At 36.1% G+C, this 19,142-nt stretch overlaps 2 protein-coding genes across 6 annotated transcripts in view; both read right to left on the bottom strand.

Annotated features, from left to right (window-relative positions):
• LOC117337387 (charged multivesicular body protein 4b-like) overlaps positions 1-13,372 on the bottom strand; it is a 30,356-nt gene extending 16,984 nt beyond the window's left edge. For 3 of the 5 annotated variants that reach the window (XR_004534804.1, XR_004534803.1, XM_033898358.1), the window contains exons 1-2: positions 13,052-13,357; positions 190-367 (exon numbers count right to left, since the gene is read on the bottom strand). Coding sequence is in view for 3 of the 5 variants with exons in the window: in XM_033898358.1 (XP_033754249.1) it covers positions 190-367; positions 13,052-13,229 (356 nt within the window). In the remaining 2 variants the exon portion in view is untranslated. Of the gene's footprint in view, positions 1-189; positions 368-13,051 lie in introns of all 5 variants that reach the window. The other 2 variants (XM_033898360.1, XM_033898359.1) reach the window with 2 other exon arrangements.
• A 4,211-nt stretch (positions 13,373-17,583) lies between these two features.
• Positions 17,584-18,303, bottom strand: LOC117338576 (charged multivesicular body protein 4c-like). Its single transcript, XM_033899934.1, has 2 exons — positions 18,126-18,303; positions 17,584-17,687 (listed from the first exon to the last, which is right to left on the bottom strand). Exons 1-2 carry the CDS (start codon positions 18,301-18,303, stop codon positions 17,584-17,586), a joined length of 282 nt encoding a protein of 93 aa, XP_033755825.1.
• Between the last annotated feature and the right edge of the window lie 839 nt (positions 18,304-19,142).

The following is a 19,142-nucleotide window of genomic DNA, read 5'->3' as shown; positions in this document are numbered from 1 at the left end:
TTATGATTAAGGATAATACAACTCATTTTACTATTTCATGTCTGACAACTCATTTGATATTCAGTTGTTTGACCGTATTGTGAACTTTCATGGAAACTATCAACACCCTATTACTATCTGTGTGAATGACAATTTCTGCAAAACTATCAAAGTCCTCTCTAACAGTGGAGGACTAATACTGATACATACATGTCCTTATGTGCTGCTTTCATCGCCTTGGCAGCGACCCCCATGACCTTTAGGACCTCTGTGTTGGTACTGGCATTCTCTAGAGCCTCTCTCTGGAACTCTATCGTTGACAAGGTGCCATCAATATTCGTTAGCTGCTTCTCATATCGCTTCTTCCTCTTCAACGCTTGAAGTGCAACTGAAAAATAAAACAGTCATGAACATATCTATAACAATCATGAACATACCGGTATCTATTTCAATTTGAAACATCATTACTTCAAAAATCTATTAAACAGTGATTGAAGTTTACTCCTCTCTGTCTAACATATATATTAAAAATAAAACAATGTTACATTGCCTCTTCATTAATTTAGACAGTATATATTTCATATCAATAAATATATACATTTTTATCTGAGATTTTGCAACAAAATCTTCAGTTTCATATAGATTTTTGATACTGAATACTGATCATTTACTAAAGATTAGAGAGGTATCATTGTGCAATGTAAAATATTTGCATATGTGACTGATTAATTATTAATGAATCAAGATTTCATGGTACTACATGAACAGAAGTGACAAATTATACAATCTGGTTATGATAATATACAGAGATGATCCCTATAATGAAGGTTGTGTATGGTCTTTATAATGAGGGTTGTACATGTGTATGGTCTCTATAATGTGTGTTGTGTATGGTCTCTCTAATGTGTGTTGTGTATGGTAACTATAATGTGGGTTGTGTATGGTAACTATAATGTGGGTTGTGTATGGTCTCTATAATGTGGGTTGTACATGTGTATGATCTCTATAATGTGGGTTGTGTATGGTCTCTATAATGTGGGTTGTACATGTGTATGATCTCTATAATGTGGGTTGTGTATGGTCTCTATAATGTGGGTTGTGTATGCTAACTATAATGTGGGTTGTGTATGGTCTCTATAATGTGGGTTGTGTATGGTCTCTATAATGTGGGTTGTGTATGGTCTCTATAATGTGGGTTGTGTATGGTCTCTATAATGTGGGTTGTGTATGGTCTCTCTAATGTGTGTTGTGTATGATCTCTATAATGTGGGTTGTGTATGGTAACTATAATGTGGGTTGTGTATGGTCTCTATAATGTGGGTTGTGTATGGTCTCTATAATGTGTGTTGTGTATGGTCTCTATAATGTGAGTTGTGTATGGTAACTATAATGTGGGTTGTGTATGGTCTCTATAATGTGTGTTGTGTATAGTCTCTATAATGTGTGTTGTGTATGGTCTCTATAATGTGTGTTGTGTATGGTCTCTATAATGTGGGTTGTGTATGATCTCTATAATGTGGGTTGTGTATGGTCTCTATAATGTGTGTTGTGTATGATCTCTATAATGTGGGTTGTGTATGGTCTCCATAATGTGGGTTGTGTATGATCTCTATAATGTGGGTTGTGTATGGTCTCTATAATGTGGGTTGTGTATGGTCTCTATAATGTGGGTTGTGTATGGTCTCTATAATGTGGGTTGTGTATGATCTCTATAATGTGTGTTGTGTATGGTCTCTACAAGTGTGTTTGTGTGTATGATATAGTTGGGTGTGTATGGTCTCTATAATGTGGGTTGTTATGGTTCTCTAATGTGGGTGTACTGATCTTATATGTGGAGTTGTGTATGGTTCTCTAATGTGTGTATGTTATAGTCTTAGTTAGGTTGTTTGGTTGGTCATCTATATGTGTTGTGTATGGTCTCTATATCATGTGGTTGTGTATGATCTCTTAACTGCTTGTGTAGGTCTCAATAATGTGTGTTGGTATGAGTTATATGGGTTTTATGGTCCCACTATGTGGTGTTGATGTTATCCTCTATGGGTTTGATGGTCTCTATAATGTTGGTTGTGTATGGTCTCTATAATGAGGGTTGTGTATGATCTCTATAATGTGGGTTGTGTATGGTCTCTATAATGTGGGTTGTGTATGGTCTCTATAATGTGGGTTGTGTATGGTCTCTATAATGTGGGTTGTGTATGATCTCTATAATGTGGGTTGTCTATATGATCTTGATAACCTTCATGAGTTCACCTATCTATACCTGTAGTTAGTTACTGGTTTACCTCCTACATGAGTTCACCTATCTATATCTGTAGTTAGTTACTGGTTTACCTCCTACATAAGTCCACCTATCTATACCTGTAGTTAGTTACTGGTTTACCTCCTACATGAGTTCACCTATCTATATCTGTAGTTAGGTATAGTTACTGGTTTACCTCCTTCGTGAGTCCACCTATCTATATCTGTAGTTAGGTATAGTTACTGGTTTACCTCCTTCGTGAGTCCACCTATCTATACCTGTAGTTAGTTACTGGTTTACCTCCTTCGTGAGTCCACCTATCTATACCTGTAGTTAGTTACTGGTTTACCTCCTACATGAGTTCACCTATCTATATCTGTAGTTAGGTATAGTTACTGGTTTACCTCCTTCGTGAGTCCACCTATCTATATCTGTAGTTAGGTATAGTTACTGGTTTACCTCCTTCGTGAGTCCACCTATCTATACCTGTAGTTAGTTACTGGTTTACCTCCTTCGTGAGTCCACCTATCTATATCTGTAGTTAGGTAGTTACTGGTTTACCTCCTACATGAGTCCACCTATCTATATCTGTAGTTAGTTACTGGTTTACCTCCTACATGAGTCCACCTATCTATATCTGTAGTTAGTTACTGGTTTACCTCCTACACAAGTCCACCTATCTATACCTGTAGTTAGTTACTGGTTTACCTCCTACACAAGTCCACCTATCTATATCTGTAGTTAGTTACTGGTTTACCTCCTACATGAGTCCACCTATCTATACCTGTAGTTAGTTACTGGTTTACCTCCTACATGAGTCCACCTATCTATACCTGTAGTTAGTTACTGGTTTACCTCCTACATAAGTCCACCTATCTATACCTGTAGTTAGGTATAGTTACTGGTTTACCTCCTTCGTGAGTCCACCTATCTATACCTGTAGTTAGTTACTGGTTTACCTCCTACATGAGTTCACCTATCTATATCTGTAGTTAGTTACTGGTTTACCTCCTACACAAGACCACCTATCTATATCTGTAGTTAGTTACTGGTTTACCTCCTACACAAGTCCACCTATCTATACCTGTAGATAGTTACTGGTTTACCTCCTACATGAGTTCACCTATCTATATCTGTAGTTAGTTACTGGTTTACCTCCTACACAAGACCACCTATCTATATTTGTAGTTAGGTATAGTTACTGGTTTACCTCCTACATGAGTCCACCTATCTATATCTGTAGTTAGGTAGTTACTGGTTTACATCCTACACAAGTCCACCTATCTATACCTGTAGTTAGGTAGTTACTGGTTTACCTCCTACACGAGTCCACCTATCTATATCTGTAGTTAGGTATAGTTACTGGTTTACCTCCTACATGAGTCCACCTATCTATATCTGTAGTTAGATGTTACTGGTTTACCTCCTACATGAGTCCACCCTATCTATATCTGTAGTTAGTACTGGTTTACCTCCTACACAGTCCACCTATCTATACCTGTAGTTAGTTACTGGTTTACCTCCTACATGAGTCCACCTATCTATATCTGTAGTTAGTTACTGGTTTACCTCCTACATAAGTCCACCTATCTATATCTGTAGTTAGTTACTGGTTTACCTCCTACATAAGTCCACCTATCTATATCTGTAGTTAGTTACTGGTTTACCTCCTACATAAGTCCACCTATCTATATCTGTAGTTAGGTAGTTACTGGTTTACCTCCTACACGAGTCCACCTATCTATATCTGTAGGTAGTTACTGGTTTACCTCCTACATGAGTCCACCTATCTATATCTGTAGTTAGTTAGTTACTGGTTTACCTCCTACATGAGTCCACCTATCTATACCTGTAGTTAGTTACTGGTTTACCTCCTACACAAGTCCACCTATCTATACCTGTAGTTAGATAGTTACTGGTTTACCTCCTACACAAGACCACCTATCTATATCTGTAGTTAGGTATAGTTACTGGTTTACCTCCTACATGAGTCCACCTATCTATATCTGTAGTTAGGTAGTTACTGGTTTACCTCCTACACAAGTCCACCTATCTATACCTGTAGTTAGATAGTTACTGGTTTACCTCCTACATGAGTCCACCTATCTATACCTGTAGTTAGTTACTGGTTTACCTCCTTCGTGAGTCCACCTATCTATACCTGTAGTTAGTTACTGGTTTACCTCCTTCGTGAGTCCACCTATCTATACCTGTAGTTAGGTAGGTACTGGTTTACCTCCTACACAAGTCCACCTATCTATATCTGTAGTTAGTTACTGGTTTACCTCCTACATGAGTCCACCTATCTATATCTGTAGTTAGTTACTGGTTTACCTCCTACATGAGTCCACCTATCTATACCTGTAGTTAGTTACTGGTTTACCTCCTACATGAGTCCACCTATCTATATCTGTAGTTAGTTACTGGTTTACCTCCTACACAAGTCCACCTATCTATATCTGTAGTTAGATAGTTACTGGTTTACCTCCTACACAAGTCCACCTATCTATATCTGTAGTTAGGTAGTTACTGGTTTACCTCCTACACGAGTCCACCTATCTATATCTGTAGTTAGGTAGTTACTGGTTTACCTCCTACACGAGTCCACCTATCTATACCTGTAGTTAGTTACTGGTTTACCTCCTACATAAGTCCACCTATCTATACCTGTAGTTAGTTACTGGTTTACCTCCTACATAAGTCCACCTATCTATACCTGTAGTTAGTTACTGGTTTACCTCCTACATAAGTCCACCTATCTATACCTGTAGTTAGTTACTGGTTTACCTCCTACATGAGTCCACCTATCTATACCTGTAGTTAGGTAGTTACTGGTTTACCTCCTACATAAGTCCACCTATCTATATCTGTAGTTAGTTACTGGTTTACCTCCTACACAAGTCCACCTATCTATATCTGTAGTTAGGTAGTTACTGGTTTACCTCCTACACAAGTCCACCTATCTATACCTGTAGTTAGTTACTGGTTTACCTCCTACATAAGTCCACCTATCTATACCTGTAGTTAGGTAGTTACTGGTTTACCTCCTACATAAGTCCACCTATCTAGCTACTGGTTTACCTCCTACATAAGTCTACCTACTTCAATCTATAACTAATACTGTTTATATGGTGTGTGGTGATGATGCTTTTATCTGTGTTTGAACTTTGAAGCTATGCGATAACATCAATACCAAGCATGCACCTTTTCTATATATACATCAACATACCATTATATTATGATATAGTGTAAGCCATGCTCTATACACTGTCTACATACACCTGTGATAGTACTGTTAACATTGTGTCACAGCCACAAATAGCATTATGTACAAAGTTGTGATGATGAATAACTTATCAAGTGAAACCTGAAATATGTATGAGAACTTCTTATCATTAATTAAATCAAATAGGTATAAAAAATGAGTGAAGAGTTTGCAAAGATCTACTTGGCTTATAAAGCTAATTAAATCTAATTGTCAAAATAAAAGAATCTGAAATGTCAGCATGCACAAACATAAAATCCAGTACCAGCAGCACATATACTCACACACACTGATAAACAAAACACAATAGTTTACGTTCAGAGACACTGTGTTAGTACTGATAGAGTATATACAACATACTATATAAGCAGCCCAGATGGCCTGCATCGCTCACCTTTCAGTGATAATGGCAAAACACTCCCCATTAAGTTATTTTACAAATACTATATACTGTATATCTTTCCCTCTTTGGGAACTGCCATCCAGTACCAAGCATTAGTTAAAACACTTTCCTTTACCCAAAGATGTTTCAGGTCAAATATTGACCAATTTGCTATACATGATGATGTGTTTCCCCTATTGGGCCCCCACCCCTTGGGACCCAGGGGTCAGCCCCACCATTTACACAATTTTTAATCCCCATGACCAAGATAGGCTTCCAGTCATATATGATTGATATCAAGGGCACATGTTTAGAAAAGAAGTTGTAGCAATATAGCAAAATTGTCCCTTTCTGGCCCTACCCTTCAGCCCCACAATTTGTACAAGTTTGAATCCAAATGGCCTAGGGATGCTCCAGTCAAATACAAATGTATGAGTGATATATCCAGAGTGAGAACCCTCAGATTGGTAGGGAATTTCATGTTTAACAATATATATATTATAAGCCCTTGGGTGGGTATGCAGGTTTTACCATATTTTGTTAACACAGTACCGGTGGGTATGAAGGCGAGTCTCACGTTTTACCATATTTTGTGAACACTTTTTAGGGGTAAAAAGGTGAACCTTGGAGATTTTACTGTATTTTGTAAACCCTCAAAGGAGTATGAAAGGGATCGAGTCTGAGTTTTATCATATTTTGTGAGCCCCCGGAGGGGTATGAAGGTGAGTGTCATAGTATCCCTTAATGATATGTCAGCTACTATCAACAAAACATACTCTATACTGAATGCACACAGGGCAATTTTCCTATAAAATTTACAACTTTAAGATCGCCTACATTCCCTGAAATATTCCACATTATACTGGATATCCTTCTCCAATTGTACTCATCAGGTTGACAAATTGACATGCAAATAAATAATGCAGAACAAAAAGTGTGTTCCAATGAAAAACAAGTAAGAATGAATTCCAATCGAAATCAAACGAATTAGAGTCAAAAATGTGATTTCCCTATATAAACTATAGTAAAGTTTACCCCCTCCCCAGGGGCAAACGCGAGACCCTTGGGTCATGAAATTCACAATTTTGGTAAAGCACCTAAGACCCTTCCATTTATGAAGAGTGCTTGATTCCACCATATCTGAGAGTAGAGAAGAAGATTTTTAGTCAATTTAACCCATTTTAGCCCCGCCCCTCAGGCCCCTGGGGGGTGGGGACCATATAATTCACAATTTTGGTTGACCTTTAGCCATGAAAGCTTCTAACCAAATTTCATTGAATTTGGTTTAGAGGTTTTGGAGAAGAAGTCGAAAATGTAAATTGTTTACGGACGCACGACGCTGGACAAAAGGGGATTAGAATAGGTCACTTGAGACTTTGTCTCAGGTGACCTAAAAATGTTAATGAGAAAACAATATATTCCGCCATTAAAAAGAGGAAACAGTTATGTAATATATAGACAATAAGAGTTCAATTGTTGGAATGACATCAATGAAGATAAACTTTGATTATGCCTACATCGTACTTTATACATTTTTCCACACTACACTTGATGTCACGTACTATGAATACATTATCACTGTCCCAAATTAAGTTTGAAGACCCACTAATATAGGCAAGTTTATGGCCAAGCTGGACACTAGACCGTCCAATAAAGTCTGTGAAAATAGGAATGGACATCTGGAGGCAGAACCTACTTACAGTATATATGTATTAAATCTGATAATTTATTATCTTTAATTATGTGGGTGGTGACTACCTCTAATAACCAACCACATTGGAGTTCAATCTAAAGTTTCCCCATGATAAGGAAATATCTAATGAGTAATGATACATCATTACATTCATTACTAATATAAGGAGATGTACTTAAATTAACTCTTCTTACTTTCCATTGGATAGACATCCATTAAGTTATGAAATGGCCGATGTGGCTGCCATGTTCTAGTTTGAATGAGTCTGGAAAATAGCAACACTTTGTTGGCTTCCTTTCCTGAACATCCCACACAATTTTCAGCTAAATGGTAACTATCGAAGAGGTTCAAAATGTATTTTTCAAGGTGTTGGCCACATGTACAGCAGCCATCTTAAATTTCAGATGAATCCAAAAATAATAAAACTTAATCAGAACAATTTGAGGATGGTTTGAGTTGAATCTCACCGTGTAACGTGAGAAGAAGTTTGAAATGTTGAATGTTTACACACAGAGGATGACGGTGGACGAAGCACAATGATACAAGGTCATCCTGTTGACCCTTCAGGTCAGATGACCTAAAAAGTAGAAAAAATACAACTTGGTGCAAACCATGCAATATTGATTGTAACATATGCAGTCTTTATACTGAACTGATCATTAAATGAATAAAACAAAAAACAATTGTCTGATATGTATCAAGCATTGCCACCTAACTATAGCCATCTGAATACAATATTAAGTCACAGAATACAATCACCACCAACTAAAGCAATCAACTAAGCATGTTCACAAGATAATTCAATGTAAAGTTTGCAATAATCAATTTGTAACAATTAGCTATTACATGTATGATCACACTGGCTAGCATATATAGTTGCCTGCAGGTGTATAGGAGGTAAATAATCAATGCAACACTTGGATTTTAAGGTGAGCATTGAGCAGCTTTGAATTGTATGTCAGGTTCACGTTTTTTTGATAGAATTTAGTGAATATGTAGCTTCATGTCAGTGAAATGAAACCGGATAAATACACATGTATCTAGATTTTTGAACACTAAGATTTTTGTGGGTTTTTTCTATATCATGATCCCTAAAATCCTTTTGAAGATAGCACAAAATTTGATGCAATCACAAGAAGTGTCTTCAGATATGATTACCATATATGGTGAAGCAGTGTTTTGTACTGAGATGAGATTATTAAGTGATGATAAAAGTAATGGAATTTACATACAGGTACATGGTTTAAGTATCAAGATTGAGATAGTCTACTGCTCTTTAGCTCTCTCCAGTGAGCTTATGAAGGACCATTTATATACAAGGACAAACTTAATATACTACAACAGTCAATCGTGACTGAACTATATATGTCCAAACCAGGTAAATGGTGTTTTCATTATATTTAGGAAAAGAGGATCTTAGTACTCTTAATGACATTTTTTTTTACATGACATAATTTGAAAGAGTAAGACTAGTTGGTTTATATATATATTAGTGGACAAATGTATTTAACTTCTTCCGATATTTCTTTAAGTGTCTTCCATTGAATCTTATCTACATTGTGCTATCCACTTTTATAATTAACATATACATGTATCTGTGAAACTTAAGATAGTTGTCATTCTGAGATTTGTTTTTAAAGGATACAAGGCAAAATCTTCCATTTAAGAAAAGATTAGTAAAGTAGACTAAATGTCAGAAGAGAATTTCTGAGTAATATCAATATAAGTCTACAGACACTATAAACTATAGTTCTTGTTTTTCTTGGGTATATCATATACAGAAAAATAACTTAATAATTCCAATACTAACGAAAGAGGAAATTACAGAATAAAAGATGAACAGAAAGCTCTTTGACAGAAAGGAAAATACACACTCCTACTGTTACACACCATTGACTATGGTTGTCATCGATCTTCCACAAGGAAAGGAGTCCCTCCAACACACCAAGGTCAAGGTCACCTAAACTTCTAGGTCATCATAAAACTCTTGGAGCTTGAATCCTTTCTTCTTACATACTAGGTACCGACTTGTGCAACATTCAGAAAACACCGAGTTTTTTTCTAGTTCTTTATCAATTTGATTCACTAACTCAAGGTCATGGCTTTTGTGGACGTCCACATTAATGCCACTTAGGAGAACTGAATCAATATATACGGAAAGAAAACAAATGGTACTACACATATATAACTACTTGTAAGTATTTTGAGGATTTGAACACGATAATCTAATTGGGTTTCTCAAATGATGTTTATCCTGAAAGGGAAGTTGCTTAGACTCAAGCTTAAAGAAACATCAGGGTAAAACTTTTGCTTGTACATACTGTTGTTGTTTTATTATTATTATTATTGCATCAAGTATATCACCTTATGGACAATGATAATTGGATTTTGCTGAAGTAAGTTCAGAAAGATGTAATTTAATAATCACAAAAGGAAATCTCTCTCTGTTGATCAGCAGTCTTGGTATATGTAAATTTTGTGCGACAAATATGGTAATGGATGTGCACAGCCATGACCACACGTACACCTGTAAACAAAAATGACTTCTCATATGTGAAAATCCTGTGGTTGAAAAGGGTTACAGGGTCAGTCACAAAGCAAAAGATGGCAAAATAAAACCCTAGAATTTTACTGTGGAACAACATGTAAAGCAGATGACCTTAACTGTTGATAGGATGCATAAACAATACTAACAAAACCTGGGGAAGCAAGCCGCAGCAATCAGGATGATCTACATATTCTGCTGCACTACCAAGAAGTGTGTATTGACGACGGGCAAACGTATACATATATGTATATGGTTAGAACTGGCTGTTGTTTACAAATGTAATTTGGTAAAATGCTGGGAATAAATGACACTTTCTCATAATTCTGAGTGATCAAATTACTATCATTACTATAACCAAATCCAATGATGAAAAACAGGTATTTACATACTCTTAAGTATGTGTACATGTACCTATATCAAGTGATTGACTGCCTTTTTTTTTTAAACAGCCAGTGAGTGATGTTATCAGAGCTAAATTTGAGAGAAGTTTCCGTACTAAACTGACTCAAGTGCTCAAGCTGGACATTGGAAAATGTTATGAATATAATGTTTTTACTGTGATGTCCCTTTAATGCAATGTTGAACTCCTGTTTTGTGTATTCAATGAATACTGAATGATTCACTAATCAGAAATGCTTTTCCCATGGCTATTTCTCTACTGTCTAGTGTCATGTACACATAATTAGGGAATGGTCTTTTCCATCACCAGATAACCACAGAAGATAAGTAGTGCACTTAAAGCTACAAAATCACTTATTTATCAGAACAATGAGACCAGTACAAAGTCAAATTCAGAAATAGTTAAAATTAATAATTTACAACATTTATCGAAAGCTGTTTATTTCAAATAAACAACTGTAAATCCTTCACAAAGTTGGGGAAACTATAAAACTTGGCATTGAGGTGTGATTCGTCGTGAGTTTTTGCTCGAAAATAATGATCAAAACACCCAATGTTTATCTAAGACTCCTGATGACGTATACGTACTCTTTTAAGCATTATGATTACACCAATAAAAAAAGCCTTCTATTTTGTTTACAACAACAACAACAAAGAAAAACAATTTTGTTTATTTTACAGATAAATATTGGTCTCCAAAACTTTATGGCAAGTTTAATCGTCACCTGAATTCTGAAATATTTCAGTTAAATTACCCTTTTTGGCCTCGCCCGTCAGCCCCTGCCATCCCATATTGATAATTCTAACCAAGTTTTTATTATTTCCAATGGCAATTAATCAAAACAAATCATGCTCAAAAATGTAATTTTCCTATATAAAATAGGTGACACCCCAGAATGATGTAATTCACAATTTTGGCAAAGCAACTTAAGAAAGAACCTTTCATCTATTAAGATCCTGTCATATTAAAATTGAGAAGATTTTTGAAATTTCAGTTGATTTGATCCCCTTTTTGCCTCTGTCCTTCAGTTCCCTGGGAGCTGGAGACTTATACAATTGACAATTTTAGTGGACTTTTGGTCATGGAAGGTTTAATTTCTGCAAAACTTCATCGAAATTGTTTTAGGGGTTTTGAGAGGATGTTGAAAATGTAAATTGTTAAATGGAAGCATGACAACGAACAAAAGGACTTTGGTGATTAGACTTTGTCTCAGGTGACCAAAAATGTTACAGATATGGTTAAAAAAAAAGATGCATTTTGGAAATGACAAAATGTCATAAATTAAACTGTATCTTTAATATATGTGCGATTGTATTGTACAAGCGAATGTAACTGAACTGATATAATTTGATATTTTGTCATTTCTAAATTTCCACTAAATTCTGAACAAAGGAGGAATTTCCATTGTAGCCATTATTTGGGACCAATCCAAAACCGAAATCAATTTTCAACCACTGAAAATTTGCAAGATAGGAACAGCAGACCTAAGTGAAAATTATTTTAAAAGGAAGCGAAAATTCAATATTTCAAAAAGCTTTGCACTAGCACCATTAACAGTAAAAACAAATCAAATTTCTAGAAATACTTAGTCACAAGAAGTTTACTCTTTTCAATTCCATCTATATTCTATGTTTTGTTTATAGAGTACACTGTTTTCTACATCCTAAGACACATTTGCATTAATATAATTGATTGCATCAAAAGTTGTCACAGTTAAACCACAATCATTACTATTGGACTAAGATTTGTAAGCCTTCAAAGACTATGTAAGCTATAAATTTGGTAAGTGGTCAGACATACATTATAGTAAGCTTGTTCAAATTTTTCAACCATACTGCTCATTGCCAAACCGCTCAAAGATGAATGACCTAGGCCTATACTGCATCATCTGTTAGTTTGACTGCTTTTGGTGATATTTTCTCATCTTAGTCATTGTCACATGACATGAGGATAACATGCCTTGACATATAAGGATTCTAAACAAGGTATATGTTACCTGACCATCAGGCATTGGTTGAATTTGATTGTATGGACAATCCCCCGAAATGTGGGTCATATTGTGTATAATTAGGAATTTTACGGTTGGTATGTAATGCACATGCATGGTCTGCATAGACATGCGGTAAGTTTGGGTCTCAATATAATCTATCTCCACAATAGGCAATTCAAATCTTTGAGGCAAACATTGAAGAGAAATTACTCGCCATTTCCATAAACCTTTGATGTATGAGTACTTAAGAGCAGTTTCTATTGATGTGACAATACACATGCCTATTGTTTATCCTGACAGGTTTGTGGGATGTGGGATATATTCTACCTCGTTGTTTATACAATACTACAAGTAACTGGTGATGAAGACCAGTATATAATGGTAAAATAAGTTTTGAGTAAACCGAACAGTCTCCAATGTAATTTTTACTATAGAGTGAACTAAACCCGGAAAAGCGGGTATCGGACGAAAATGGTCAATGACTACGGTTACGTATCTAACTGTGCAATATACGACAATGTTAAGGAAAAAAAATTCTTTCTTAATATCTGATACCTCTTTTGTTCTTCGTTCCGTTCTTTTTAGCTGTAGCCAACTCTCCGTCAATTTTCTTTTCCAGGAATGCTGACTTTTTCATCAACATTTCCTGCACTTCACTTAATTTCTGAATAGCATCTTGTGGTGTGATCGTCTCTTTATTCTTCCCTCCGAAAAGAGACTTGAATATCGACATCTTGACTGAAATATACTCGTGACAATATACAACGGGATGACAAAACGACGCTTATATTATGAAATATATTCAACAGAGACTGACATTGAGTCACAAACCTATTTCTAGTCCAGTTTCACAGTAAAGTAATATTGCCATTTGATTGGTCGAATCTGTATTGTAAATACAAGGGAGCTAACTTGTAAATCCGATCCTTTTAGTTGAAGGACAAACACCATAATTAATTTTAGTTTTGATCAGGCAATTCGCTCTAAAACATGCCAAGCATGCTTTTTTCTATTTTCGCGCAGTGTAATATACTGTATTGTATTTCATTCTGTAATTGATTTGAGTTCATCTAATAATAATGGATTAGAGAAACGTAGTATAACCGTACTGGAACAATGCTAGATAATGTAAACCACATATCCGTCTGTGTTTATTGATAATTTATATACACCACGGGCTTATATATAGATATCCAATTGAAAAATACTAAGAATGAATAACAAAACGAATTCTGAACTCCGTTAGAGATTGTATTTGCCATTTACTATAACATGATACGGACGCTTCAGTGGCGTAGGAAGTCGTCAAAAAGTGGGGGGGCAAAATTTTTTTTAACCTTAAATTTTACGCACTAAACAAATCGTATGCCATCTCCGCAAAATTAGCCAATAATTATCATTTCAACATCCCATGATAATTTTGATAATTTATGTAGTACAAAATAAGTGATTGACGCAAATCAGGATATATTATTTATGGCAAAACATGAATCACTAGGCCCTGAATATAGCACATTTCCAATAATTCGGGATCAGGCGCGGATCCAGGAGTTTTCGGAAGGGGGGTCCAGTAATTAAGTGATCATGCTAGCGCCGTAGGCGCGAGCCGATTTTTTCCCCTTTTTGCGAGAGGTCTGGGGGCCGCCCAGCGGGTCTCAGGGTGGCGAAGCCCCCCTGTGGATCTGCAATCGAAAGGGGGGGCAGTAATTTAGTGATACAGCGAGCGCGGTAGGCGCGAGGCGAATTTTTTTGGTATTTCCTCGTACCTGTCGGTAATTAGTATCACTCTATTCACATTAAAACCGCGCATTCTTATTCATGTTGTGTTTCTGTCTTGTTCTCATTATGAACTCAATTAAGTTCACAAATTATCATCAACTTATTGAATCTATGTGATGAGGTTAAGCAAAATTTCGTATTAAGATATAAATATTGACTTACCAGGCTCTATTGCAGACAACCGACACACAGGTCTGAGGATTGATATACTAGTATAAAAGTCGGAATGTTCCGGATGTACAAGATAAAGTTTTTATCGTTGCCTTCAAGAAAACATTATCGGTTCGAAAATATACAGATATTTATCGAAATGAATATATAAATTCGTGTTTTTTCCCCTTTTTTAGATTTTGGATGTCAAAAAGTGGGGGGGCAAAAAGATATGTTTGCCCCCCCACTGTAAAAAGTGGGGGGGCAATTGCCCCCCCTGCCCCCCCGCTTCCTACGCCACTGCGCTTAATTAACAAGACAATAATAAACTTATTAGAACTCTTGGTCCGATTATTACAAAAAAAATATATATCTTGTCAATAAAACTCAATTAAACAATTGTAACCCAAGCCATTTCCCATTTGACTATAGTTATGTCCGTCTGACCGCTATATTGTCCATTGTCAAGACTCTGTCTTCTACGCAACATTTAATTGTCAATCTGACCTAATTCTGACCTTTATTAGACCTACATTTGTACTTTAAACAAGAGGCCCATGGGTCTTGACCGTCACATATGAGCTTCGAAATACTTCAGTTAATTTAATTGACATTTTTTTGGCCCCACCCATCAGTCAAAGTAGTCAGTCAGGGCCAACATGTGCATACCATTAAGCTGTCATCCCATCCTGATGATGTTAACCAAGTTAGAATGAATTCCAATAGGAACCAAACAAATGATAGTCAAAAATGTGATTTCCTTATATAAACTATAATAAAGATTACTTCCTCCACAGGGGCAAACGTGAGACCCCAGGATAATGAAAGTCGTAATTTTGGTAAAGCACCTTAATTAACACCCTTCCGTTTATGAAGAGTATTCGATTCTACCTTATTTGGGTCTTGAGAAGAAGATTTTTGAAATTTCAGTCAATTTGATCCTTAATTTTAGCCCCGCCCATCAGCCCCTGTGGGTCAGTCAGGGCTAACATGTGCATAAAATCAAACTGTCATTCCATTGCTGATAATGTTAATCAAGGTAGAATGAATTCCAATAGAAATCCAGCAAATAATAGTCAAACATGTTATTTCACTATATAAACTATAGTAAAGTTTACCCCCTCCCAAGGGGCAAATGTGAGACCCCAGGGTCATCAAATTCACAATTTTGGTAAAGCACACCTTAAGACCCTTCCATCTATGAAAAGTGTCTGATTTCACCATATCTGAGAGTAAAAAAATAAGATTTTCGAAGTTTTAGTCAATTTGACCCTTTTTGTTCCCGACCCTCAGGCCCCTGGGGAGCTCTCATTCACAATTTTAGTTGACCTTTAGCGATAGAAGCTTCCTGCCAAATTTCATTGAATTTGGTTCAGTGGTTTTGGAGAAGAAGTTGAAAATATGAATTGCTTGCGGACGGACGACGACGGACGACGACAGACAAAAGGCGATTAGAATAGGTCACTTGAGACTTCGTATCAGGTCACCTGATAAAAAGTTTGTCCGGACTATTTCTACTTCACTACTTGTCAAAGGAACTTCATACTTGGTCCACCTTATTTATTACAAATCCATCATCATTCTTTGCATTCTTGACATTTTGTATTACATTACACTTGAAGTGTTTTAACCCTCCTATTATATGTTATATGCAGGTTTATTTATATGCCGCCGCATTGAGGCACAGTTTAGTAGAGTACTTTAGATTACGTGCTGTTTTATATGCAGTTTATATATGCATGGTATGAAAGCCCCTTACCATGGAAAATGAAATTTGAGAAAGATCCATTCAGTACTTTCTCAGAAATAGCGATAACAAACTTCAATTGTCAAAATCCAAGATGGCTGCCTGTCGGCCATGTTGTTATCCGATTGGTCTCAAAACGCAATATGCATAACTAGGCACCAAGGGGAACCTTCATATGAAATTTAAGAAAGATCCCTTCAGTACTTTCTCAGAAATAGCGATAACAAACTTCAATTGTCAAAATCCAAGATGGCTGCCTGTCGGCCATTTTGTTTTCAGATTGGTCTCAAAACGCAATATGCATAACTAGGCACCAAGGGAAACCTACATATGAAATTTCAGAAAGATCCCTGCAGTACTTTCTCAGAAATAGCGATAACAAACTTCAATTGTCAAAATCCAAGATGGCTGCCTGTCGGCCATGTTGTTTTCCGATTGGTCTCAAAACGCAATATGCATAACTAGGCACCAAGGGGAACCTACATATGAAATTTGAGAAAGATCCCTTCAGTACTTTCTGAGAAATAGCGATAACAAAAATTGTTTACGGACGGAGGGACGGACGGACGGACGGAGGGACGGACGGACGGACGGACGACGGACCACGGACGCAGGGCGATTTGAACAGCCCACCATCTGATGATGGTGGGCTAAAAAGATGCATTTTGGAAATGACAAAATGTCATAAATTAAACTGTATCTTTAATATATGTGCGATTGTATTGTACAAGCGAATGTAACTGAACTGATATAATTTGATATTTTGTCATTTCTAAATTTCCACTAAATTCTGAACAAAGGAGGAATTTCCATTGTAGCCATTATTTGGGACCAATCCAAAACCGAAATCAATTTTCAACCACTGAAAATTTGCAAGATAGGAACAGCAGACCTAAGTGAAAATTATTTTAAAAGGAAGCGAAAATTCAATATTTCAAAAAGCTTTGCACTAGCACCATTAACAGTAAAAACAAATCAAATTTCTAGAAATACTTAGTCACAAGAAGTTTACTCTTTTCAATTCCATCTATATTCTATGTTTTGTTTATAGAGTACACTGTTTTCTACATCCTAAGACACATTTGCATTAATATAATTGATTGCATCAAAAGTTGTCACAGTTAAACCACAATCATTACTATTGGACTAAGATTTGTAAGCCTTCAAAGACTATGTAAGCTATAAATTTGGTAAGTGGTCAGACATACATTATAGTAAGCTTGTTCAAATTTTTCAACCATACTGCCCATTGCCAAACCGCTCAAAGATGAATGACCTAGGCCTATACTGCATCATCTGTTAGTTTGACTGCTTTTGGTGATATTTTCTCATCTTAGTCATTGTCACATGACATGAGGATAACATGCCTTGACATATAAGGATTCTAAACAAGGTATATGTTACCTGACCATCAGGCATTGGTTGAATTTGATTGTATGGACAATCCCCCGAAATGTGGGTCATATTGTGTATAATTAGGAATTTTACGGTTGGTATGTAATGCACATGCATGGTCTGCATAGACATGCGGTAAGTTTGGGTCTCAATATAATCTATCTCCACAATAGGCAATTCAAATCTTTGAGGCAAACATTGAAGAGAAATTACTCGTCATTTCCATAAACCTTTGATGTATGAGTACTTAAGAGCAGTTTCTATTGATGTGACAATACACATGCCTATTGTTTATCCTGACAGGTTTGTGGGATGTGGGATATATTCTACCTCGTTGTTGATACAATACTACAAGTAACTGGTGATGAAGACCAGTATATAATGGTAAAATAAGTTTTGAGTAAACCGAACAGTCTCCAATGTAATTTTTACTATAGAGTGAACTAAACCCGGAAAAGCGGGTATCGGACGAAAATGGTCAATGACTACGGTTACGTATCTAACTGTGCAATATACGACAATGTTAAGGAAAAAAAATTCTTTCTTAATATCTGATACCTCTTTTGTTCTTCGTTCCGTTCTTTTTAGCTGTAGCCAACTCTCCGTCAATTTTCTTTTCCAGGAATGCTGACTTTTTCATCAACATTTCCTGCACTTCACTTAATTTCTGAATAGCATCTTGTGGTGTGATCGTCTCTTTATTCTTCCCTCCGAAAAGAGACTTGAATATCGACATCTTGACTGAAATATACTCGTGACAATATACAACGGGATGACAAAACGACGCTTATATTATGAAATATATTCAACAGAGACTGACATTGAGTCACAAACCTATTTCTAGTCCAGTTTCACAGTAAAGTAATATTGCCATTTGATTGGTCGAATCTGTATTGTAAATACAAGGGAGCTAACTTGTAAATCCGATCCTTTTAGTTGAAGGACAAACACCATAATTAATTTTAGTTTTGATCAGGCAATTCGCCCTAAAACATGCCAAGCATGCTTTTTTCTATTTTCGCGCAGTGTAATATACTGTATTGTATTTCATTCTGTAATTGATTTGAGTTCATCTAATAATAATGGATTAGAGAAACGTAGTATAACCGTACTGGAACAATGCTAGATAATGTAAACCACATATCCGTCTGTGTTTATTGATAATTTATATACACCACGGGCTTATATATAGATATCCAATTGAAAAATACTAAGAATGAATAACAAAACGAATTCTGAACTCCGTTAGAGATTGTAATTGCCATTTACTATAACATGATACGGACGCTTAATTAACAAGACAATAATAAACTTATTAGAACTCTTGGTCCGATTATTATAAAAAAAAAATATATCTTGTCAATAAAACTCAATTAAACAATTGTAACCCAAGCCATTTCCCATTTGACTATAGTTATGTCCGTCTGACCGCTATATTGTCCATTGTCAAGACTCTGTCTTCTACGCAACATTTAATTGTCAATCTGACCTAATTCTGACCTTTATTAGACCTACATTTGTACTTTAAACAAGAGGCCCATGGGTCTTGACCGTCACATATGAGCTTCGAAATAC

This window comes from Pecten maximus, chromosome 11 (genome assembly GCF_902652985.1).
Source record: "Pecten maximus chromosome 11, xPecMax1.1, whole genome shotgun sequence".
Taxonomy (NCBI): Eukaryota; Metazoa; Mollusca; class Bivalvia; order Pectinida; family Pectinidae; genus Pecten; species Pecten maximus.
This window is presented reverse-complemented; position numbering and strand designations above follow the sequence as displayed.